The 25,393-nt window shown below is 45.9% G+C and overlaps 1 protein-coding gene across 1 annotated transcript in view; it reads right to left on the bottom strand.

Moving 5' to 3' along the window:
• The window catches only part of LOC127236955 (NADPH--cytochrome P450 reductase), a 39,845-nt gene extending 14,869 nt beyond the window's left edge, over nt 1-24,976 (bottom strand). Inside the window, exons 1-2 of the mRNA XM_051204955.1 lie at nt 24,895-24,976; nt 3,084-3,276 (exon numbers count right to left, since the gene is read on the bottom strand). Coding sequence (XP_051060912.1) covers nt 3,084-3,262 — 179 coding nt within the window. The 5' untranslated portion in view covers nt 3,263-3,276; nt 24,895-24,976. The remainder of the gene's footprint in view (nt 1-3,083; nt 3,277-24,894) is intronic.
• Nucleotides 24,977-25,393: the final 417 nt, after the last annotated feature.

Here is a 25,393-nt window from a genome sequence, read left to right as displayed (position 1 = left end):
TGAGGTGGTACACAACTGTAGTACCAGCGCCAGGTAGGTGGAGGCAGGAGGATCACAGTGAGTCAGAGGTTGGCCTGGCTACGTGAGTCTTGCCCTCAAAAGATATATGAGAACAGAGATGACTCAGTGAGTAAAAGTGTCTGCCAATGAGCCTGATGGTCTGAGCTGGACCCCTAGGACCCTGTGTGGGAGAAATGACTCCTGCAAATTGTCCTCTGACTTCAACGTATAAACACATGCAACATGACACACATCTATGTACACACATGCACATAAAAATGGTTTCATGCCCCATAGAATGCAACCCCCTATAAGGCCTTCAAAGACTTTATGACATCATTTCTAGAAGGCATCATAAGCCATGATATGAATATATGATATGATGGGGGAGTGGGGAGCCTTTAATTCCAGCACTTGGGAGACAGAGGCAGGTGGAGCTCTATAAGGTTCCAGGGCAGCCTGGTCTATGGAGTTCCAGGGCAGCCATCCTTGTATCAAAAAAACAAAAATAAACTGGGTGTTGATGACGCACACCTTTGGTCCCAGCACTGGGGGGGGGGGGGGGAGAGATGCAGAGGCAGGTGGATTCTGTGAGTTCAAGGCCAGCCTGGTCTACAGCATGCATTTCAGGATAGCTAGAGCTGTTACACAGAGATCCTGTGTCTTGAGAAACAAAAACAAAAGACTATATCCAAAAATAACTAAAGCCAAATAGATCATGTGACACTTGCCTTTGATCCCAGAAATGAATTTGAGGCCAGTGTGGGTTACACTGTGAGACCTGTCTCAAAGAAAAAACAAAAACCAAATACAAAAGCCCAAACCGAAAACCAGCCAAATATGCTTCTGCTTCCCAAGTGTTGGGACTGAAGGAGATGCCTCACCCCCGACCCCCGCCAGTCGATCTTGAGTTCTTGCTCTTCCTTCTTCTTACCTCCATCTCTCAAGGGCTGGAGTTACAGGTATGTGCCATCAAGGCTGGCAACTTCTGTTTTTGAGTCAGGGTCTTACTAATGTTGCCTAGGTTGGCCTTGACCTTGTTCTGTATCTGAGGCTATCCCCTGAAAAAGGTTGGGCGGTTCTGCACCTCATAATCTTTCTTGGGAAGCAACAGGACCTCCACTTTATAAATGGTAGAACAAGTGTTCTTGTTCTTGGAGGGTGGGAGCAGACTACTGGTCCCTTTATCTCCAGGTCCCCCCACCCACCCCAGGGATGCCCCCACGCACAGCCCAGGCTGGAGAGGTCGCACTCCAGCTCACCAGCTCCTCCCTTAGTCCCAGTGTGTGGGTGTGGCTCCACCTTCAGGACAGGGTCCTGGATTCTTCTGAGGGAAACCCTTTCTTGTCCTCCAGCCTAGATCAGGACTGCAGCACAGGCTTAGACCAGGCATCCTGGAGTATTTTATAACCTGTTGCTACAAAGTACCTCTCATCACCCTCGTTTCTCAACTGCTTTTTGCTTTTGTTTTTGAGACATAATCTCATGAGCCCTGGCCTCAAATCTGCTATATAGCTGAGAATGACCCAACTCCTGATCCTTCTGTGCCCAAGTGCTAGGATTACAGATGTGCTCCAGGCTTTTGACTTTTTATTTTGAAATTACATTTATTTAGTGTGTGTGTGTGTGTGTATGAGAGAGAGACAGAGACAGAGCATGGTGCACTTGTAGAAGTCAGAGGACGATCTGCAAGAGCCGGTTCTGTCCTTTTACCTTGTGAGTCCTAGGAATGGAACTCAGGTTGCCAGCCTTGGTGGCAAGTGCCTTTACCCAACAAGCTGTTTTCCTGACCCTGACCCTATTTTTTTTTTTTTTTTTTTTTTTTGAGACAAGCTCTCTGTTAAACTGTGCAGGCAAGCCTTCAGCCTGCTCTGTAGATGAGGTGCCTGTCTTGCCTCAGTCTCCCGAGTGGTTGGTACAGGCCTGGGTTTTGAGGCTTGGCCATCATGTTCAGGTACTTGCAAGGTCAGGCAGGGCCAGCGATGATGAGATTAAGCAGGGTGATGGAGCAGGGAGGCAGCTCCTGGTCCCACGCTTGTTCAGAGCAGACGGTGGGACATGGGGCAGCTTGGAAACTGGGACCAGGTCACTTCACTTTCTCTTCAGCAGGACAGGCTTTCACCATAAGCACTGCCTTCCCTCTACCCACAGTGCATTCTGACCAGCTGGATTCCAACTCACTCGCCCTTCCTATGTCCCCAGCCTCCAGTGTGACCCAACCTGCAGGACAGGGTCCAAGCTCCTGAGCAGAGGCAAGTCCTGGAATGTGTCCCTTAGTCTAGCGCTGCTAGGTTTTAGCCATCGGGCCCTGGGCCTGTCACTGCCTAGGGTGAGGAGAGAAGAGGCAGAAGGTGAACGCCCAGCCAGACAACACATTTAAAGTAAACTCTTTTCTACAAAGTACTTCCCACTCTCTCACAGCCTACTTTTTTAAGGTAGACACTCAGACAGCTCAGGCTGGCACATAGCTTAGCATGACCTTGAACCCCCCAACCCTCCTGCCTCCACGTAATTGCTTGGATTGCAGGCCTCAGCTTCTCTTATGTAATGCCATCCCAGTGGTCCTTAGGATGCTTGGTTCAAACTATATACAATGAACTAACACATGCAGCAGCAAGGATAACTCAAGCCCTGTGGGCAAGTTCATGCTATGACTTCATCTCGTGCTCATGGAGCCCAGGAGAGTGGCCCTCTGGGCCACTAAGTAGACCAACTAGGTTGGCTCAGCAAGAGACTATATATGAAGCCAGGGTTCTACTTCAGTCACAGTCACAGATCCTGGAAAGGTTTGGGAAACAGAGGGCAAAGACCTCAGGAGACACTGGCTCAGGAAAATCACTGATAGAGAAGATGAGACCAAACCCAGTTTTGCTTTGTCTTTCCATCTGTATGTGTGTGGTGTATATCTTACTATTAAGGAGGACTTAAGGCATCATCTACCCATTGGGTCACACCCCAAAGTCAAGCCTCAAATGCCAGGGATCTCGCTTCTTATAACCTACAGGAAACAGCATGGAAGGACGAGGTCCCAAGGATGCCCAGCAAAAGGGGCAGCCAAGGGGACTCTGAGGGTCACCACTCACGTTGTTTGGATCTTGCTGAACTCTGGTACCTCTTCTTTCTTCTTTCTAAAGATGAACCAGTAGGTCAGGACCCCCACAATGAGAGAAAACAGAACCACATCCGTCGTACTGAAAAGAGACACTTCTTCGGCCACTGCCTCGGTCATGGTGGCACCAGAGTCTTTGAGAGAGTCCCCCATTGTCAGTAACAGAACTGTCAGGAAAGAGAAGTGGCAAATGTCAGTGAGGAGGGCTGGCAGACATGCCCATCTCAACACTTCACCGTGGGGGCTGCATGCACTGAGTAAGGGGAGCTGACTCAGCAAGGGTTCAGTCCAGGCAGCTACAGCCTAGGAGAGAGCCAACACAGCAAACTACCTCAAAGGTGTCGGCTCTGCCAAGGGTGCGATGAACCCCTTAGCCAACAATGAGAATAGATGCCATGGGGCCCCAGTGTCCCTGAGCATCTCCAACCCTGTAAGAAACATGGAGGTCCTTGTGCTCACAGTTAAGCACCTGGAAAACCAGGAAGGTTAAACATAAGTAGTTGTCTCTTCAAAGGGAAAGATATATAGCCTGTGTTCTACCCAGAAGGCTGTGAATGGATGGAGTGGCCTGGTGACCTCTGTGCTATGTGTATGGCCAGGCCACATCAGCTCCCCCAGACTGTTAATTTTATCTCAGTCAATCTATAGTGCTATCCTTCTGGAGACGCTTATCATGAGCATTGTTTACCTTGAGCCTGCTCCCTTAGTTAATCTGAGGAACCTATCTTTATGGAAGACTACAAGTTTTCAATGTAATCATGTCTTAAGCTTTGTTGTACACACAGGATTGAGTTAATTATCACCACAATTTTTCCAAATTGTACTCTGCTTAAATATGCCTAAAATAACTGCCTGAAGTTTGAACCAACACTGGCTACTGAGAGGTGTTGAACTGAATTTCCCTCTTGCCTCCCCTGGATCTACACTCTGAGGCCATCGTGTTTGCAGAGACCCCTACACAACCCCACAAAAACAAGACATGGGCTAAGACCCCAGGATAGAGATAGCTATTTTACCCCAAAGGCTGGGCTGTTGAGTTGTCTGAATGTAACATGGTCCTAAGTCTTTGGAACTGGCCCTTGAAGGGTCCCTGGAGATCCTAGCTGATTACAGTGCATCTATAAGAGACCCTGGGTCTCAAGAATGGGTGAAACCAAAAACAAGGCTTATGGTGAACACACAGCTCTGCACCCTAGTACTTGACATCCATAGGTCCTAGTGACACAGTCCAGGCTTTCATATCTGCAAGACTCATTCTCATAATACCCTGGATGCCAAGGCTCTAGGAACATCTATGGTTCTTAATTGATGCTGGGGTCAGTTTCTGAGAACTACGTCATACATTGAAAACATCACTGATTCTAAAGTATATTTAAGGGGTGTGAGGGGACTAAGTGCTTGCCTTGTGAGTCTGAGGAACTGAGTTCAACCCCCAGAGCCCATATTTAAAACAAAACAAAACCTGGATAATGGTGAGATGGCTCAGCAGGTAAGAACACTTGCTATGCAAGCCTAATGATCTGAGAGAATTTCATCACTGAGACCCACAGTGGAAAAAGAGAACATACTAGAAGTTGTCCTCTGGCTTCCACATGGGTGCTTTAGCATACACACACTCATACACAAATAAAAATTAAAACTCCCCCCCCCACCCCGAGACAGGGTTTCTCTGAATAGCTTTGGAGCCTGTCCCAGAACTCGCTCTGTAGACCAGGCTGGCCTCGAATTCACAGAGATCTGCCTGCCTCTGCCTCCCAAGTGCTGGGATTAAAGGTGTGCCACCAATGCCCAGCAGTAAAAATAAAAACTTCTAAATCCAGGTAATACCAGTTCTGGGGAGGTAAAAGGCAAGAGGACCCCTGGGGCTTGCTGACCAGGCAGCCTGATCTAACTGTGAGCTCCGGGGCAATGAGAGGCCACGTTTCAAAATCAGATAGTTGGTTTTTCTGAGGACCAATTCTTGAGGTTGTTCTCTCATGTATGTATACACACACACACACACACACACACACACACTACAGTCAACCCAGCAAATACCATGGCATCTTGACTTAATGAGATGTGCTCAAAACACTTTCATGGTCTGTTGAACAAAATTACCTCCCTAAAAGCCTATACTAAAATGCTGAATTTTCCTATCATTGTAGAGAGCTACCTCTGCTTCACACAGGAAGTCATCTATCATTGCCAAGAGAAGGAAATGCTGTTCATGTGACCTCAGAAGGCAAGGTCAACTGGAAAGGCAGCCTTAGCTTCTCCCACACCCCACCCACCATGCTTCAGTCTCCATCCGCAATAAGCTGAAATCCTAAGGAAAAGGCTCTCCTCAGTTCTCAGTCCCAGGGAGACACCAAACCTGAGTTGGTCCTGGGTGCTCAGCTCGTTTTTCCAGCATGGAAACCTGGCAGGTAGGTAGAGCTGATCTGAGGCACAGCTGAATAGCATGAAGACTTGAATCACAAGCAGGCCACCCCTACTATTTCCCCATAGTCCTGTGACTGAGCGTGCTGCTCTAGACACAGCTTAACCAGAAATGCCTGAGTCACAACTCAGGCCAATCAGCTTCCTGTCAGCTTCTATTTGTTGCCACAGCCTCAAGAAACAACACTGGGCCAGCCTCAATCTGAAGTTATCTGTTTTCTGTTATGTAGCCCATGGGAATCGCCTTCTGCTCAGATTTTAGACATGCTTTTCCAGCAGCAGGACTTCTATCCTTACATGTCCTTAAAGGGTAGCGTTGGGAAATATTACCCAGGGACTTCCTACATGGTAGACAGGTGCTCGCCACTGAGCCACTCCTCCAGTCCAGAGAGTTCTAGGCTCTCTGAGGTTGAGCACTGCTCCCAGCCTCAGTAGGCGGTTCTACTGTACTGCTGTTGGACGGTACTTCTGAGCCACACCCCCCGGCCTTTATCCTCTTTGGTATCTGAACAGTACGGGACAGATTAAACTTTGCTGTCCTCAAGAACAAGGTGTTAAATATTTCAACAACACTATGTATTCAGGACTGGTTGTGTCTGTCCAACCTTGACTTCATCTTTGACAAGCCCACGCACCTTCTGTCAGATGCTCACAAAATCAGACCAAGAGGCGTTTAGGACCTGCTTTGACGTAGGATTCTAGGAAAATCTGTCTCATAGAACTGGGAGGAAACATTCAGAGCCAGCTGCCGCCAATGGGGGTCTACTCAGGGATGACATGCTAACACAGAGAAACCTGCACTTGTATCCCTCTGAAAGGCAGCAAGCAGTATGGATTCCTTTTCTCATCAAGTAGCCCAGACCCCTGCTTTCCAGAAAGGCAGACACAATGCCAGGTCACAAGGTTCACCACACAACTCAAGAGAAATGCCTTCCTTGTGGGAAGTTCCTAAGATGGGAGAGTTTTGGGGCACAGGGTACTAGTATAACCATTACCCCTCAAACCACATTCAGGCCAATCAAAGGGGCTTTTATTGCTCCAAAGGTGAGATCCTCCCACCTCAGGCTCCTGAGTGCTGGAGTTAAAGATGTGTACTACCACACATGGAGTGACTGAATACCAATGGCCAACTTGACAGTATTCAGAATCACCATGAAAATAAACCTCTGGGCATGTCAGTGAGGAAGCTTCAAGATAAGGTGAGATGAGGTGGGAAGTCACTCTAAATATGGGCAGAGAACGAAGCAGAGTCCCTGCCAGGTGACAAACCTAGCTTGGAGGATTATGGCTCCTCAGGTAGCCTCTTCTGACATCTTCTAGCATCCTGGTACTGCCAGGTAGGAGGAGTGAGGTGCTGCAGCCAAGGCTTCCTGTGATGTCTCTCCTAAACAGAGTAGGTTTCATGGCTTCCTTGGGGAAGCTGAGATTTCTTTGGCATTTGACAAGCTTAAAGATTACTAATACTGCTTGGCTAAAGAATTAACATGAATCAGTCCTAAAGGGAGGTGAGAAAACACTGGCCTAGTGCGAGAGAAACAGCTCAGTCAGTAAAGCATTTGCCTCTCAAGTGTCAGAACCTGAGTTCACTTCCCAGAACCTAAAAAAAAGCAAGCATGGGCCCAGGAGATGGGTTAAGGAACTTGCCACCAAGCCTGAGAAGTAAATTAGAACCCAGGGACCCACATGGTTGTAGGAGAGAACTGACTCCTGAAAGTTGTCCTCTGGCCTCCACAAACATGCCATGGGAGTAAACACACAGACACACAGTAAACAAATGCCATGGAAAAAAGGAGCTAGATACAGTGGCACATACTTATAATCCCAACAATGGCAAGACCAAAACCAGAGAAATGAGGATCACTGGAGCTCACCCATCAGCGAGCCTAACCTATTTGTCGAACTCCAGGCCAATGAGTCTTCCAGTACCAAACAAAAATGACAAATGAGCCTGAAGAACAATACTCAAGGGTACTGAACTGACCGTGTGCTGTTGATAATGCTGTCCTGCTCACGAGATTAGCTGTGCCTACTTTCTAACAGTCAGACCTGTGGAGGCAGGGAGGATCCCTAGGTAAAGACTTCTCAGGGTTCCTGCTTTGGGGCCACCCACACTCCTGTCAGCAACCCTACTCCCATGCTCTGTAAGTTAAGTCCAATAATCTCATTGGTTCCCCAGGGTAAACTCTGATGGAATTGTTCTTTGGCTTGTCACTGGAAACTCAGGGTTCTCCCCCAGGGAAAGAATTTTAGTAACACTTGCAACTGTACACACACACACACACACACACACACACACACACACACACACACACTGTATTAGTTTGCTTCCTGTTGCTGTGATAAACACCATGACCAAAATCAACTGGGGGAGAAAAGGGTCTATTTGGCTTGCACATCCCCATCACACTCCATCACTGAGGGAAGTCAGGGCAGGACCAGAGGTAGAAACCACAGAGGGATGCTGCTAACTGGCTTGCTCAGCCTGATTTCTTAGAGTATCCATCACCACCTGCCTAAGGGTAGCACTGCCAACAGCGGACTGGGCACTAGAACCCCCCACATTAATCATTAGTCAAGAAAATACTCCACAGGCTTGCCCACAGACAATATGATGGAGGCAATTTCTCAATTGGGGTTCCTTCCCTCTTCCAAGGTGACTCTAATTTGTGTTCAGTTGACAAAACAACAAAAACAAAACCTGACCAGCACAGCTACCTACAAAAGAAAACACTAGCTTAATACAACCTGAAGTGTGCTCTGCTAAAAGCTACTATAACATGGTAAAAAAAAAAAAAAAAAAAAACCAACAACAGTGGAGCAGGAAGTTGGAGCAAGAAAGCCTTCCAGGGCTTCTCAATCTTCTTAACACTGTGACCCTTTAACACAGCTCCTCATGTTGTGGTGACTCCAAACCATAAAATTATTTTTGTTGCTACTGTAATTTTGCTACTGTTATGAACTATAACATACATATCTGTGTTTTCCAAGGGTTAGTCAACCCTGAGACCACAGGTTGAGAGCCACTGCCTTAGATGAATTTTCAGAGTTTGTGAGAACAGGCTGTGATTGTCACCATCTTACTGTCTGCAAGCATCACACTCAGTATTTAAACTACCATGTCACTCTCAACTTCACCACCATAGATTTTTGGAACCAGGAACTGAATATCCAGCTTGTCCCTCTCTGCAGCAGCTAAAGAACATGGCACAAGTAAAGTTCAGCATAGCCCAGGATGGCTTTGAACTTCAGATCTTCCTGCTTCTGCCTTTTGGGTGCTTCTGCCTTTATGTGGTGCTGGGGACTCAGCCCGGCACTTCCTGAATGCTTGGCAAGCCCTCTGCCATATGAGCTGTGTGTTTCCAGCACTGTGTTCAGATGGAGAGTTCTCTGAATGACTAACAACTTTATTAAACACTGAATGACTCTGGAAGGTAGTTTTTGCTGTGCACTTTATTGTTTTTTCAAGACAGGGTTTCCTTGTGTAGCCCTGGCTGTCCTGGAACCCAGTTTGTAGACCAGGATGATGTCAAACTCACAGATTCACCTGCCTCTGCCTCCCAAGTGCTGGAATTAAAGGCATGAGCCACCATGCCTGGCCTTGATTTTTTTTTTAACAATATTAATCAAAAATTACCTGTGAAGATTATACTGCAATAAAGTCAAAATTAAACAGAACACAGATGGTATAAATTGTAAGTAATATCAAACTGTTTCTGGATAGTGAAGAGTAAATTGTGAAATGAGATCTCCATTCCATTCAAAAAATGGGGTTGGAGAGATGGTTCAGTGGCTGGGAGCACTGACTGCTCTTCCCAGGACCCATGTTCAATTCCCAGGACCCACATAACAGCTCACAACTGTCTGTAACTCCAGTTCCAGGAGATCTGGCACCCTCACACAGACATACATGCAGGCAAAGCACCAATGCACATAAAATAGAAATAAATAATTTTAAAATTGTAAAAACAAACAAACAAAACCCAACAATAAAAATCCTAAATTTTTCTGAGCTCAAAACACAGTTCCAACAGAGTTCCTCAGACCAAGACATGAGCACAAAGTAAATTCCTTTTTTTTTTTTTTTTTTTTTTTGTTATGACTGTGACAGGCACTGTATCACTAAGCCACCCCTCCAGTTGCTCACTGGGGAATTCTAGGCAAATGTGTACTGAGCCACCAACCCTAGTCAAAGAAGGTCCCACATTGAAAAATCCACTTGACTATACAATCGATGACTTCCTTACAATGCCTCATTGGAAGTGACTGATCACCTGAAATCCATAATAGGCAAGTAACAAGATGACAATTTAGATCGGGTCTGGTGGGGCATACCATAAAAGTAGGAAGAGGCCAACCTGGACTGCATTGTAAGTTCCAGGCCAGCCAGGGCTATCCGGATTATTTACTGACAGAAAAGGAAGCACACACTCATTAGACTGGCTGAAATATGGTAAGAGGGTAAGAGTTCATCCAGTGCAAGATCAAGAGTCAGCATTTGTGGGAAGGAAGGAAGGTGGTACATGAAGAATTGAGCGTTGACAATGGCCCAAGGTCTGAGAGCCCCAAGGAAACAGAACTGGGGAGAGCAGTTGCCAGATGAGAGGTACCCCCCAGGAAGGTCAGTGTCCACAGTTCCTGTGCCAATCCAGCCTGGCCTGGAACTCAACATCCTAGAGAACGGTTTCCTAACAGAGTGGCCAATGTCCCCAGGGTGGTGGCCTTTCCCCCATATAACAGGGCTTAATTTGGAAACATATGACTGACACATGGATGAGGCAACACTGCTAAGGAGGAAGGTGACTGCCACCAGAGGCACCATCGAAAGCATGACTTAGCGGAAGCAGTCTGCGCACAGATGCGGTTAACCAAGTTCAGAGGCTGGGGTGGGCTTGGGCTAGGGCTGATGGTGTGACTCAGTAAGTAGAGCACTTTCCCAGCATATAGGAAGCCCCTGGTTCCATCCCTGGTACTGCCCAGAAGGTGGTGCACACTTGTAATAATAAAACTCAGGGGGTGGAGGCAGGAGGATATCTGGGAGTTTGAGGCCAGCCTGGTCTACATAGTGAATCCCAGGCCAGCCAGAGTTACAAAGAAAGACCTTGTCTTACAAAACAAACAACTGACCCCCCCCAAAAAAAAACCCCAAAACAAAACAAAGCCGGGCAGTGGTGTCACAAGCCTTTAATCCCAACACTTGGGAGATATAGGCAGGCAGATCTCTGAGTTCAAGACCAGTCTGGTCTACAGAGTGAGTTCCATGTCAACCAGAGAAACCCTGAGTCAGAGAGAGAGAGAAAGAGAGAGAGGGAGGGAGGGAAGTGGTAAACATGGTCCATGCACTTGTAATTTCAGCACTGGGGTGCTCCCTGGCCATCCAACCTACTCAGCAAGTTCCAGGCCTGTGAAAGATCCTGTATCAAAAAACAAAGTGGCTGGAGAGATGACTCAGTAGTTAGAAACACTCCCTGCTCTTCCAGAGGACCCAGGTAGGCTTCACAGCATACATGTCAAGCATCTCTCAAATGCCTATAACTCCTCCAGGAAATCTTTTGGCCTTCTTGGGCCTCTGTGTGTTTGTGTGTGTGTGTGTGTGTGTGTGTGTGTGTGTGTGTGTGTGTTTGTGTGTTATGTGTTTGTGTACAGAAGCATGTATGCTCTCACACATAAGCACACACAAAATACATCTCAAGAAACCAACAAGGTGGATGGTGCCTGAGAAACACCATCTAGCACACATGCACACACATATACACACAAACAAAAGGGAACACCCTGACAACAATCCAAACCTTCCTGCCACTCACTACATATTCATCCCCTAATCTCTTCTATATGCACAGTCAAGCAAGAGCAAACTAGACATAATGATGTATGCCTGTAATCCAGTACTTGAGAGGCTGAGGAAGATCACTATGAGTTAAGGGTGATCTGGGCTCCAGAGTGGTCAGCTGGGCTACAGTACGACATTGGGCAGGAAACAAACAAAAAGAGCTAAAGAGACATAGCAAGCAATGAGCACAGTGACACACATAAGCCCATGGCAGACCCTAAGGGTTCAGGAAAGGTAGAAGTAAAGGAGGTTAGAGAAACGGCTCAGTGGTTAAGAGCATGCACACTGCCCCTGCAGAGGACGTGAGCTTGTTTCCCAGCACCCACACTTGGCAGCTCACAACTACCTGTAACTCCAGCTTCAGGATTCAATGGCTTCTTCTAGTGTCTACAGGCACACCACCACTACCACCACCACTACCACCACCATCACCACCACCACACACACACCAGAACAGCAACAAAATAACTAAAACAAAAATAAAACACCAGTACAAGGACAGCCTGTGCCATAATCAGAGCCAGGCTTCCTGCTCTAATAAATAGTACTGTAGAGGGGTAAATAAACAGCATGCCTTGCCTCCTGCCTCCAAAGTGTTTGAAAGCATTATGACTTCTCATGCCCTGCTGAGTCTCCATGTACAAATGACCTGCTCCTTCCAGCAAAGAGGAAGGAATTCCAGGCTGTAGTCCATCACCCACCCTTTTTGCTGAATGACATTCCAGCCTCCACACATGGTTGTCCCTTGAAGCCAAGTCCCCCTCCCCCTGGTCAGGAGTTACAGAGTCCAGCCTGCAGGACTCAACAAAAAAAAAAAAAAAAAAAAAAAAAAGAAAAAAGAAAAAGAAAAGGCACAAGCTAAAAATCAATCCTGGGGACACACATGGGAACAACCCACTTCCACAAGCTGTCCTCTGACCTCACGTAAAACATTTTCATGCATACACATACAGACACACAGAGACACATACATATAGACACACTGGTACACATAGCTATGCATCCATATACAGAGGCACATACACAAACTTGCACATTAACAGAGACACATACCCAGACACACACAAATACACATAAACAGTACCACACAGACACACACATACATATACAGTTAGACATACACACATACTTGTACACACATACACAGAAACACACAGTGAGACACACAAACACAGTTAGACAAACACACCCAAATCTCATCAAAGGGAGTATTTTTAAGGCTTCTGACTTGTTATCAAATTAGTTTTGAAAAAGTAATTGCTTCCCAACAGCCCTTCATGGTCAAGGTACACTGCTCCTGTGGTGAGACAGGCACCTGGGAGGGCAAGTAAATTAGCTATGAACTGCAGAGAGCAATCCAAGGAGTCCAGGAACCCATGCCCAAGAAGAAAGCAGGAACCAACCGGAGTGTGACTTTTGCCTTTCTTGGGGATCTAGAATCAGCCCCAGATGCTATGGTGGGTTTCTTGACCAAAGGAATACAAGATGACAGGTGACAAAGAGGTAGGATGGCAAACACAATGGCCAGATAGAAAACTGGGTAAACTAGCTCAGTGTGGTGACTCAGGCCTCAAATACTCAGGAGGTGGAGGCAGGAGGATCGGCATGGGTTCAAGGCTAGCCTGAGCTACACGGTGAAGCAGCTGATCACAAATATGCCTATAATCGGACAACAGCAATGAATGCAGGTGTTTGGCTCTCTTTCTCCTTTTTAAAGTAGCATTTAAAAACATATATTTATCTTATTTTTAATTATATGTATGTGTGGCTATGTGCACATGAGTTCAGGTGTTCAAGGTCACAGGGGGTTGTGAGATCACTTGGAGCTTAAGTTACACACTGCTGTGAGCTGCCTGATCTGGTTGCTGGGCACTGAAGCCACATGTTCTGCAAGAGCAGTAAACACCCTTAACTCTGAGCCATCTCTCCAGCCTCCTTTCTCCATTTTATATAGTTCATGATGGACAGGCTCACACACAGTCAAGATAGAGCTTCCCACATCAATGACGTAATTAAGATAATCCCCACAGGCATAACCAGAAGCCCATCTCCCAGGTATTCTAGAGTCTATCGAGTTGACAGTTAAGATTAGCCATCAAAAGCAGAAGTCTAGAGCTGAGACAGGGTGCCATTCTAATGGGGTATCTACAGGTATTAGCTGGGTCTGGCCTGGATACAAAGCCTACTGCCTACTTGTTCAAATACTTGTATGAAGAGCACAGCCATACCCATTCACTCACATGCCGCCTACAGCTGCCTTCTTGCTAAATGAAACAACAGTTGCTCAGCTGTCAGACATTACAGCTCACAAAATTTGAGAATGTACTTACTAGCTGGCCCTTCACAAAGGCGTCTGCCAGTGTCTGATTTAATTAATCATTCTGTACCAACACTGCTTCCAGTTCTGGATCATTTTAGTATGATTATGTAAGATGTGAATATCAGGAAAGCTTGGTGAGAAATGAAAATAAACTCTGACATTATGCAAGTTCCTGTAAGGGTAACACTAAAAAAGATTAAAGAGTTGGAGCTGGGGAGATGACTCAGTCAGTGTACTGCTTGCCTTGAAACATGAGGACCTGAGGCCCATCCCCAGGACCATGTAAGGAGTGTTCAGCTCACATTCTCCATTTAAAAATAGTATTTTTAAAAAAATATTCATTTTATGTTTGATTACGTGTATGTGTGGTGTGGGTTCAGGTGTTCAGGGAGGCCAGAAGAGGCTGTGAGGTCCCTTGGAGCAGGACTTAACAGGCTGGAGGATCCCTAAAAGTTCACTGGTCAGCCAGTCAACCCCAGTGGTAAGCCCCAGGCCAATTCAAGACCATGTGTCAAAAAACCAAGATGGGAAGCCAGAAATATAGCTCAGTGGTTAAGAGCACTTGCTCTTGCAGAGGCCCAGGTTTGATTCCCAGAACCTACACAGCAGCTTACAATTGTCTGTAACTCCAGTTCTAGGGTTCTGATGCCCTCCTTCTAGCCCCATCAGGCACTGCACAAATGTGGTAAACAGACATGTAACATACATGCAGACAAAATACCCATATACATAAAATAAACAAAACACAAGGTGGACAACTCCTGAGTAACAACTACTAAGGTTCCCTCTGACCTCTACACACACACACACTCTCTCTCTCTCTCTCTCTCTCTCTCTCTCTCTCTCTGTCTCACACAGGTATACATACAAACATACATACATACATGCACACCCCCACACACGTAGACATAAGGGGCAGGTATGTTGATGTACACACTTCAAATCATAGCACTCAGGTGACAGATGCAAGAGAATGGTTGTGAGTTCAAGGCCAGCTTGCTGTACACACACAGTTCAAGTCCAGACTGGACAACTTACTAACACCTGTTTCAGAAGAGAAAAGCAAAAAGAGGGCAGAGCACTGGGTGGTGGCAGCAAATGTCTTTAACTCCAGCACTCAGGAGGCAGAGGCAGGCAGATCTCTGAGTTCAAGGCCAGCCTGATCTACAGAGTGAGTTCCACATCAGCCAAGACTATAAAGAGAAACCCTGTCTCAAAAACCAAGAGAGAGATCCTGGACTAGAGTCCCAGATTCAAATCACTCGTGCAGGGGCAAGCTACTTGTCCAGCAGAAGGGCAAGAGGCTGCATGTGGGAGGGACTAAGCACCTAACACCTCCCCAGGGTACTGGCCACCTCCAACTGGAACAAAGCATCTCTTCCCACTTGCTGCCCTAGATCCCCAAGCTGAAACCCTGCTGCAAGGGTCACCATTCTGACTCTGTCCTTTCTCCTTTTCCCAGAGCTCTACCCTGAGTTTTGACTGAGCCTGGGGCTTCATGCCTTTAGCTACCCAGGTCTAGGAAGGTACCCTGTGGGTAACACTCCTCCATTCTTTAAAAAGTTTTTACTTCTGTTTTAAACCCTGTGTTTATGTGTGTTTGCTTGTAGAGGGGTATGTACATGCGAGTACACTGTCCACAGAGACCAGCAGAGAACATCGGATCCACTAGGGCTAGAGTTACAGGCAGTTGTAAGCCAAAGGATGGGGGTGCTGAGAACTGAACCAGGGCACTCTTAACTGCTGGGCCATCTCTCCAGCTCTCTACCCCTCTGGTTCTGTGGAATGTTCTATCCACTACTCCGGCCTCCACTATTATCACCATTCATCCCACCGGTCTTGTTCTCACAGAAGCACAATCCCAGCATCTCAAGAGTCAGCCTGGCAGGCACTAAGTGCTCTGCAAACACTGAGCTCAGGGCTGTTGCCTCTGCCAATGATCCTTACATACAGGAAGGACCAGAAAAGGCACACCTGGTGATAGACCTGGTTGCCTTGTGCCTTCCGTACTGTCAGGTGTACACCCCAGGCTCCTCTGCCTTGACTCCTAGGAAGCTCCACACTGAGCTCCATGCTCAACCACAATAGCATCTTTTTCAATCATTTATTTTTATTTTATGTGCATTAGTGTTTTGCCTGCTGATATGTCTGTGTGAGAGTGTTGCCTCCCCTGGAACTGGAGTTACAGACAGGTATGAGCTGCCATGTGGGTGCTAGAAAACTGAGCCATCTCTCTAGCTCCAAGAGTTTTTCTTGATTCTCATCTGGTTCAACTACTTGCCACCCAGGTCTTGGTTTTGCTGGAAAGAGTGTGTGGGATTCAATAAACTTATAAACCAGTTGAGCCACAGAAGAACATGGCTTAGTGTGAATTTGTTGATTTCTTTTTGTTGCTGTTTTCTGTTTTTGTTTGCTTGCTTGTTTTTTTTTTTTTTTTTTTTTTTTTTTTTTTTTTTTTTTTTTTTTTTTGAGACAGGGTTTCTCTGAGTAGCTTTGGAGCCTGTCCTGGTACTTACTCTGTAGACCGAACAGGTCTCACAAAGATCACCTGCCTCTGCCACCACCGCCCAGCATATTTGTTACTTTCTAATTGTTGTGATAAAATGCTCTGACAAAAAGAACTAAGAGGCTGGAGAGATGGCTCAGTGGTTATAAGTGCCTTTCCAGAGTACCTGACTTCAGTTCCCAGCACCCACATCCGGTAGCTCACAACCACCTGTAGGGGATCTAACACCCTCACATGCACACACACACACAATATACACAATTTTAATATAAAAAAATTAAAAATAGCTAGGCAGTGGTGGCAGTCTTTAATCCCAACACTCTAGAGGCAGAGGCAGGCCGATCTCTAAGTTCAAGGTCAGCTGGGTCTACAAAATGAAGCTCCAGGACAGCCAGGGCTACAAAGAGAAACCCTGTCTCAAAATAAATAAATAAATAAAAATAAAACAAAAAACAAAAATAAGTAAATAAAAATAAAATTGTACCTTACAATAACAATCTTCGAAACAAAATAGGTAGGACTTAATTGGCCATCTGGGTTCAGTCAACACACAGGACAAAGATCAACAATATTCTTGGGAGAATGAAGTCATATTCATTCATTCATTTACTCATCTATTCACCTAGTTACTATCAATTGAGTATTTACCATCTTATGCCTGGTTCTGCTTCAGGCACTAGCTTATCCTCACAAAAATAACTGAAAGTTTTCTGCTCTGAACTCACCTACCATTCCAACTATATTGCCACTGTGGTAAAAGTTTTCATTTCATTTTATGAGACACCGGCTCACTATGTAGTCCAGGCTAGCTAGCCTCAGACTTGTAGTTCTCCCACCTCAACCCAGGGCTAGGATTACAGAAATGAGCTACATGCCTGGCTAGATTCCTTTTGTTCCTGGCTACTTTATAAAAGGTAAACACAGAAGAAAAACACACTCAACAGATGAGGAGAATGGTTTTAAACTCTTAAGCAAGGCTGGGGTACAGTTTAAAGGTAGAGAATGTACTGGCACACATGAATCCCTGAGTTTTATGCCCCCCAGTACCTCCCTGAAAACAAAAATTCTTTGTTTTTGTTTTTGGAGACAGGGTTTCTCTGTGTAACAGCTGTGGCAATCCTGGAACTCACTTTGTAGACCAAGCTGGCCTCGAACTCACAGAGATCTACCTGCCTCTGCCTACACAAAAATTCTTTATATTTATATGTATGTATGTATTTAACTTTATTTTATGTGCATTGTTGTAAAGGTATCAGGTCTCCTAGAACTGGAGTTACAGGCAGTTGTGAGCTACCATGTGGGTGCTGGGAACTGAACCTGGGTCCTTTGGAAGAACAACTAGTACTCTTAATAACCACTGAGCCATCTTTCCAGTCCCCTACACAAAAATTCTTAAGCAGTGTGGGGAAGGGGTGGAAAAGAGCAGCGTTCAAGTGAGGCGTGGCAGAGTAAGTGCCTGTTATCTTAGCACCCACAAGGTGGAGGCAGGAGGATCGGGAGTTCAAAGACAGCTTTGGGTACAGAGCATGTTTAGTAAGACTAGCCTAAGTGGCTGGGCAGTGGTGGCACACATCTTTAATCCCAGCACTCAGGAGGCAGAGGCAATTGGATCTCTGTGAATTCAATGCCAGTCTGGTCTACAGAGCTAGTTACAGGGCAGGCTCCAAAGCAATACAGAGAAACCCTCAAAAAAACAAAAACAAAAAACAAACAAAACAATGAAAACCAAAACAAGCAAAAAGACTAGCCTTGCCTACATGAGACCCTATCTCAATAAATAAATAAATAACAAAGAAACAAAGAAAAAATAGAAAGAAAGAAAGAAAGAAAAAAAAAAAAACTGGCCTTCAAGATCAATCTAACAGGGGCTGGAGAGATGACTCAGTGGTTAAGCGTGTGTACTGTTCTCGAAGAGGATCCAGGTTCAATTCCCAGCACCCGTGTGGTAGCTCACAACTATCTACAACTCCAGTTCCAAGGGATCTGTCACCCTTTTCTGACTCCACCAGACACACATATACACATGCAGGCAAAATACTAATACACATAAAAATAGTCTTTAAAACTATTAGGGTGGGGAAAAAAATCAATCTAGCAATGGTACCATTGGGAAGTGGGTGGGAGAAGCAGAGAATTATGAATTCCAGGCCAGTCTGGAACATGGCAAAATCCTGTCTCAAAGAAAGAAAAGTAAGTATCAAAGTGACTCAAGTGAGTAAAGGACTTGCTTGCAAGTCTGGCAACCTGAGTTTGGTCCCTGGGATCCATGAAAAGATTGAAGGAGAGACCTGATTCTACAAAGTCATCCTCTCACCTCCTCACCTCTGCTATGACACACACTCACACACATACAGCATAAACACACGTATGCATCCACAGTAATAGCAACACATAAAAGTACTCTAGAGAGACAGAGAGGTTAATAGCACAACAGCTATTGTAAAACCATACAATTACAGAAAAAGGTTTGAAGACCAAAACCAGACAAGATGTAATGGCAGCTGCAGACCCAGAATAAAAGGGAAAATGGAAGGTAGCATTTGTCCTGGAGAGCTCTAAAGCCAGGAACAGAAGGGTGGCAGGGCCACTGTCAGGAACAGAGACCATGTAGGTGGCAGTTTATGGCTGTTGAAGTACCATGTGACCTCCAAATCACACTGCAAGAACTTCATTTATCTTTACGGTAATGGGGATGGAACCCCAGGAACTTCTGCACAGTAATCAAGTGCTCCAGTGCTGAAGGACATCCCCAGGCTTCAAGAATACTGTTTTAGAGGCCAGTGAGATGGGTCAGTGGGAAAAGGCACTTTCTGCCAAGTCTGAAGACCTGAGTTCAATTCCCAGGATCTATATAATGGAGAACTTCACAAAGTTGTCCTTTGGCTTCCATACATATACCATGGCAAATGTACACACACACACACACACACACACACACACACACACACACACACACACTGAAATAACAGTGAACAAACCCATGACAAACACATTCTCTTCCATTAAACCACACTCCCAGTTCTCAAATAGCATTATATAAGGAACCTCAACTGACCTGTCCAAGTGATAATGTGGTTTTATAAACAATCAGAAAGGTGCTGAACCTTAAGCAAAGCCAACACACAGTCTTCTTTGCCAGACCACAAACTCAGGTCAGGAAACTGTGATGCTTGGAATGTGCACCTCCCTCAGCCCTACCCGAGAGGAGCCTGGCACAATTGGCTGACACAATCTGTGTATCTGAGGGCCTTCATCACTGTTTGCTGTCCTGAAAACCAACCCTAGGTGACCCTCAATCATTGCATCTGTGTACTGGGAAGGTTACTGAGAGTTCCTGTGTTATCTATCCAGTCCTGTGAACCTTTATACAGACCTAGTATGCAATACAATACACACTGTGAAGATCAAAGTCTTACAAGTTCATCCTGTTGTGCACATGAACCATCATCCCAGGAAGAGAAGATGTGGAGACTGAACTCTGGGAAGGTCAGACAGGGAAGGGTCACCACACTGAAGATATGGCCTGGGTACATAAAGTCAAATGACTCAATACCACCTCTAAGCTTCACTTACAAGCAAAATGACGTGAGTTCCACCTTAGAAGGCACACCTTGTCTATTATTCTTCCTGTTATACAATCCAGGCAGAAAAGGCCAAACACTTGGATTATTGCCCTACCACAGGCTATCTCCTGTCCACTATCAGAACAAATCACTGCCAAGGTACCATAGATTGGAGTGCCATCTAATTATCCTTCAAATGCCTTCCTTTCTTCCTTTTCCTTCCTTCTTTCTCTCCTTTTGTAAGATAGGGTCTTATGTAGTACATAAGCAACTTACAATGTTGCTGAGGATAATCTTGAACTCCTGATCTGCCTACCTCCACCTCCTAGATTACAGACATGCTGGGAATGGAACCCAGGGCTTCATGAAAGCTAGGTGAGCAGTCTACTCACTGAGCCACAATCCCAGTCAGAAACTACTAAGTTTCTGGAAATCACATATAGAATTCTCTTAACTGTGTTAAACAAAGATCAGATCTCAGAAACCCAGCATGTTAACCAAAAGATAATTCTGAAATTGGCCTCCACCTAAGACAGATCTTAAAACTGAAATAAGAGCTGGGGAAGTGGTGGTGCAAGCCACTAATCCCAGCACTTGAGATCTCTGTGAGTTCAAGGCCAGCCTGGTCTACAGAGCAAGTTCCAGGACAGCAAGAGCTACACAGAGAAGCCCTGTCCTGAAAAGCCAAAGAAAACAAAAAGCTGAAATTAGTAGGCAAGCGAGGTGACTCAGTGAGCAAAGGAAGTTGCTGTCACCTGACAATAATAGACAGAAAATAAAACATCAGTATAATTTTTGTTTTCATGCTCAGAGAATGAATTAAGTTTGAAAAGGAGAGGATGAGGGAGTTGGAGAGATGGCTCAACAATTAAAGTCACTTGTGCTCTTTCTTCTAGAGGCCCAAGCTTGGTTCCCAGATGCCATGCCAGGTAGCCCACAACCTGAATTCTAGTTTCAGGAGATCTGATGCCCTCTTCTGGCCACCTAGCATTTGATAGGCTAAAATAGAATTATGTTGAGTTCAAAGCCAGCCTGGGCTGCATAGTGGATTCCAGGCCAGCCCAGTTACAGCGTAAGACTCCATAACAAATCAGAGGGAAGTGAGAAGGCTCAGTGGGTAAAGGCACGTGCCACTACAACTGATGACCTGAGTTTGTTCCCTCAGTCCCACAGAGGACTCCTCCAAGCTGTCCTCTGACATGGTACGCAGGCCATGAGCCATGGCATATGCCCTCACACCATAAATAAAAGTAATTTTTCAAAAGTGAACTAAAGAAACAAGGAGTAGGAAGATAGCTCAATTGGTAAAATGCTTCAATTTCTAAAACCTAGCCAAAAAAAAAAAGCTGGCATATTAGAATGCACTTATAAATCCCAGTGCTGAAAAGGCACAGACAGGTGGATTCCTGGGACTTGTAGTCCAGCCATTCCAGCCAAAGCAGCCAGTTTCAGGTCAATGAGAAACTGACTCCAAAAGACTCAATGGTACTAGCTGCCTAGAGCATGGCACAATGTCCTGCCTCTCAAAGCAGCTCTTCTTGCATGCTCAATTGCGAACACTCAATACTACAAAGCACCTCACATTTGTCACCTCAGGGATAAACTTGGCTTATTCTGCCATATGTATTTAGTTTCTTGTTTGTTTCTGTCCATAGCAAGGTTCTCAAGGAGCTGAACCAGAGTCTACACAGACACACCCTGAGGGCCTTTGAAATGTTATTCCATGGGGACCTAAGCCTGCCAAGAACATCAAGAATCAACAAGCAACCTTCTACCTGGGCATGGTCGGGCACACCTGGAAACCCATTACTCTTAAGGCTGAGACAGGAGGATTGGTACTTAAAGGCAAGGCCTTATTAAAAAAACAAAAGAAACCCCTAACCTGTGGGAGATGAAGGCAGAAGGACCAGGACTTCAAGGCCATCCGTTGCATGAGAAAAAAAACCAAATGACAAAAATAAAACTAATGAAAATAAAAATCAAGCAAGCTTCTGTGCTAATCTGGGAGACTGATGGAACAGGGATTCTTTCTCCAACTTTACTGATGAGGAAATCAAAGCTTGGCATGTACCTGTGGCTTGTCCCAGAAGATAAGATACCTTTGACCCAGTGCTTTTGCATCAATTGCAGTGAGTCTAGATTTCTGTCAAATGCCAAACAGCAAAACTGTGTGGAAAGATGAGTTTTGCTCTAAGTCCATGTCAAATAAATAATAATCAGGATTTTGCACAAGGGAGCTAATAATACATACCCTGTAAACACAACACTTGGAATGATAAGGCAGGAGGATTGCTACAAGTTTAAGGCTAGCCTGGGTTATGTAAGTAGTTCTGGGCCAGCCAGGACCACTTAGCAAGACCTTGTCACAAAACAGACAACAGAGGGGAGAGGGAATGAACCTATGAACTGGTGTTTTCTGTCTCTAGAAGAGACACACTATTTGTTTCTCTTACTGTAATAACATAGGTAGAAAGGCATACAAGAGGGTATTACTCAGCCCTTTGTGATATTGGTTCTATTATTTTTCCTTTTTTTGAGATGAGATCTTACCATGCCCTCAAACCTTGAGTGGGTTGGTAGAGTGCCTGTCTAGTACATGGTAAATGGAAAAGAGAGAGTAAAAATGTATGGGTACATGTGTGAAGGATTATGCTCAACATACAATAGATATCTATATGAAAATCTAATAAACAAAATAAATAAGTAAATAAACAAACAAACTGAGGAAAGTTATGTCTCACTCAGCTGAGGCCTAGAGGCCTGGCTTGGTATGTGAAGTGGTTACACACCAGCTAATGATGCTGCTGGAGCCTCTTGGGATGACAAAAGATATGACAACTGTGTAAGCTTTCACAAAGGTGGATAAATCCCTAAGAACTAGATGCTAAAGCCAGGAATGGTGGTACATGTCTATAATACCAGTATTTAGGAGGCAGAGATAGGAGGATCAGGGATTCTAGGTCAGCCTGGGCTATCTGAGACCCTTTCTAAAAACAACTAGATTCAAATTTGCCATGTTGAAATGTTCTATGGATTTAGTAAGTAAATGTTTTGCTCTTGGCAGGTAGTAATTTTAAAATTGTCTATCTTCTAAGTACACAGAGACTTACCTAATGCATGCAGATCCTGATTTTCAAGGAGTTAAGAAAACCTCAACCCAGAGTGGAATGGTCCTACAATTTCAGGTTTATCAGGCCACAGACATCATCTCCTATGGGTGCTTATAAACTCCTACTGACAGGATGTCTTCACCTGAGGTATCCAGGCTGCCATCAAGCCTGTGATTTCCAGGTACCAAAGTTCAATTCTGGAATCTTCCGAAGCCTAATCCTACCTCTTATTTTCTCAAGTGCCAGATGTGAGGGTAATACTATAATATTCCATTCTATCCATAGCAGGCCTGTTTTCTGGCCACTTTTTGACAATGATTGAGCAATGTGCTCAATGAAACTAATTCCCATATCAGAGGGTAAATAAGTTAAGATCCACTCACTCTCAAAAGAAAGTGAAAACTTTTTCGGGGTGGGGGTGAGTCCAGATAGGGTTTCTCTGTGTAGCCTTGGCTGTCCTGGAATTCAGATCTGTAGACTAGGCTGGTCTTGAACTTACAGAGATCCATCTGCCTCTGCTTCCTGAGTGCTGAGATTAATGGAATGCTCCATTTAAAGAGCTGTGAAAACTCTTTAAAGGGGTCACTGTAACAACAATAAAACCAAGGTGGACCATTTTGGTTTCCAGATTTTACTATCTGGGCTTTCTGAGTCATTTTTCCCTCTAGCAGCCAATACAGAGATCACCATTCAAGGGGGATCTATTAGGGTAGACTTTGTGTACGGTTAATGAACCAAAGCCACCAACAGTTCCAAGAATTACTGCCCTGTATAGTAAGAATAAGTCTCCACAGTTTTACTGAGACCGAGTCTCAATATGAAGCCCTTGTTGACTTGGAACTTTCTGACCTTGAATTCAAATAATGCTCCTGCTTCAACCTCCTGAATATTGGAACAACTCCAGGACTATCTCTTGTCCTCAAAAATGTCACAACCCTGGTCAGGCTAGGTGGCACACACCTATACTTTCTGTCCTCAGGAGGCTGAGACAGGAGAATCAATCAGTTCAAGGGCAGGTGCAGGCCAGCCTAGGCTGCATAATGAAACCTTGTCACAAAAAATAAATAAATAAATAAATAAATAAAACAAAAAACAAAAAGTCAACCCTAGGGGACGGCAGCTAGATCACTAAGAACAAAATAGAAGCTCCAAAAAGTTATGTATCCTGCCAAAGTGGCAAAACTCAAACCCAGGACCACCCCCACCAGTTAAGTCTTCCTTTGTGCTTCCATTATTCTCCTGCACCGCTAGGCTCGGAGCTAACTGCTCAAGTTTTATGGGTCTTTTTCAAACACACAACCGCTTTCACTGAAATGTCCCTGAAATCTTCGGTCCTGGTCGCTGACTTACACAATGCTGAATCGTCTTGGGAAAGAAAATAAGGGAGTGGGGAAAAAAAAAAAAACCCCAAACAATCCAAAAGCCCCGTTCCTGCCGTCCGACAGATCTCGACCTCTCACCTGGTTACTCCCAAGAGCTCAACGAGTCACTGCTGCAAGCCCAACAGAGGTGTGTCTCAGACACTGTCCCGAGAGGGGGACTGGCCCAGGGATGCACGCTGGGGAATTGATTCCCAGGCTACCTTAACTGAGCCCACCTGATTGTTGCCGGGTCCTATTCTCCCTCGTAGAGCTCATTCTAATATCAGTGGTTTTCATAATCTGCTGCTCCAAAAGTCCTGTCGCACAGGTGGGGAAACTGAGGCTTGGAGAGGGAATGTTGCTTTGCCTGAGAGGAGTCGAGAAGACCGGATCCCCACCCGCAGATGCAAAGACCCGACCCTCAGGTGAAGGCAGTTATAGGTAGGCGTCTGGAAACGAAGACCCTCAATACGGCCCGCGACAGGTTAGGTCGTGGTGGGAAGCACCACCCCAGGAGAAGGGCCGAGGTGGGAAGTCTCGCCTTCCGCACCGGGTGAGACCTGCGGAGATCCGGCCTAAAAACCCTCCCCGGAGTCACAAGCCGGATGGTCGCAACGACAGGCGGTGACCCGGGATCGCGGAGCCTCCCCCAAGGTCCCCCAGTCCTCACTCACCCTGCGCCCCTCGGGACCGACCGACTCACACACCGCGCTCACCGAGTAGAGCTCTCTGAGACACCGGGACCGGACGCAAGCCCGCACCACTGAGGCGCTACCACGACCGCGTAGGTGGCGGGGGTGGGGCGTGGTCAGCACAGCCGAGACTCCGCCCACAAGAGCCGCACGCGCGTGCTCTAGAGGCAGCCTCCTTTCCCTTGCTCCCCTCCCAAACCTGCGCTCTTGGTACGGCCCTTGTGGGCCACGCCCCTTAACTCTCCTCGGAAAGCTCCGCCCCCGAGCCGAGCTCTCAGCTCCTCGGCTTCTCATCTCTCCTCGGAAAAGGCACGCCCCGGAGCCCGGCGGCGCCCAGTTCGGTTGTTCAGCTTCTAGGCCACGCCCCTGTTCTTTCCTCAGAGAAGCCCCGCCCCCGGGCCATGCTCTGGCGTCGGGGCCCCGCCCCTCCCAAAAAGTCCCGCCCAGCCCTGGGCTGACTTCGAAGGTTTGGCAGCTTGTG

The sequence above is a fragment of the Phodopus roborovskii genome, unplaced genomic scaffold (genome assembly GCF_943737965.1).
Source record: "Phodopus roborovskii unplaced genomic scaffold, PHOROB, whole genome shotgun sequence".
In the NCBI taxonomy this organism is placed as follows: domain Eukaryota; kingdom Metazoa; phylum Chordata; class Mammalia; order Rodentia; family Cricetidae; genus Phodopus; species Phodopus roborovskii.
The sequence above is the reverse complement of the archived record's forward strand: the minus strand, read 5'-3'. Positions and strand labels throughout refer to the sequence as shown.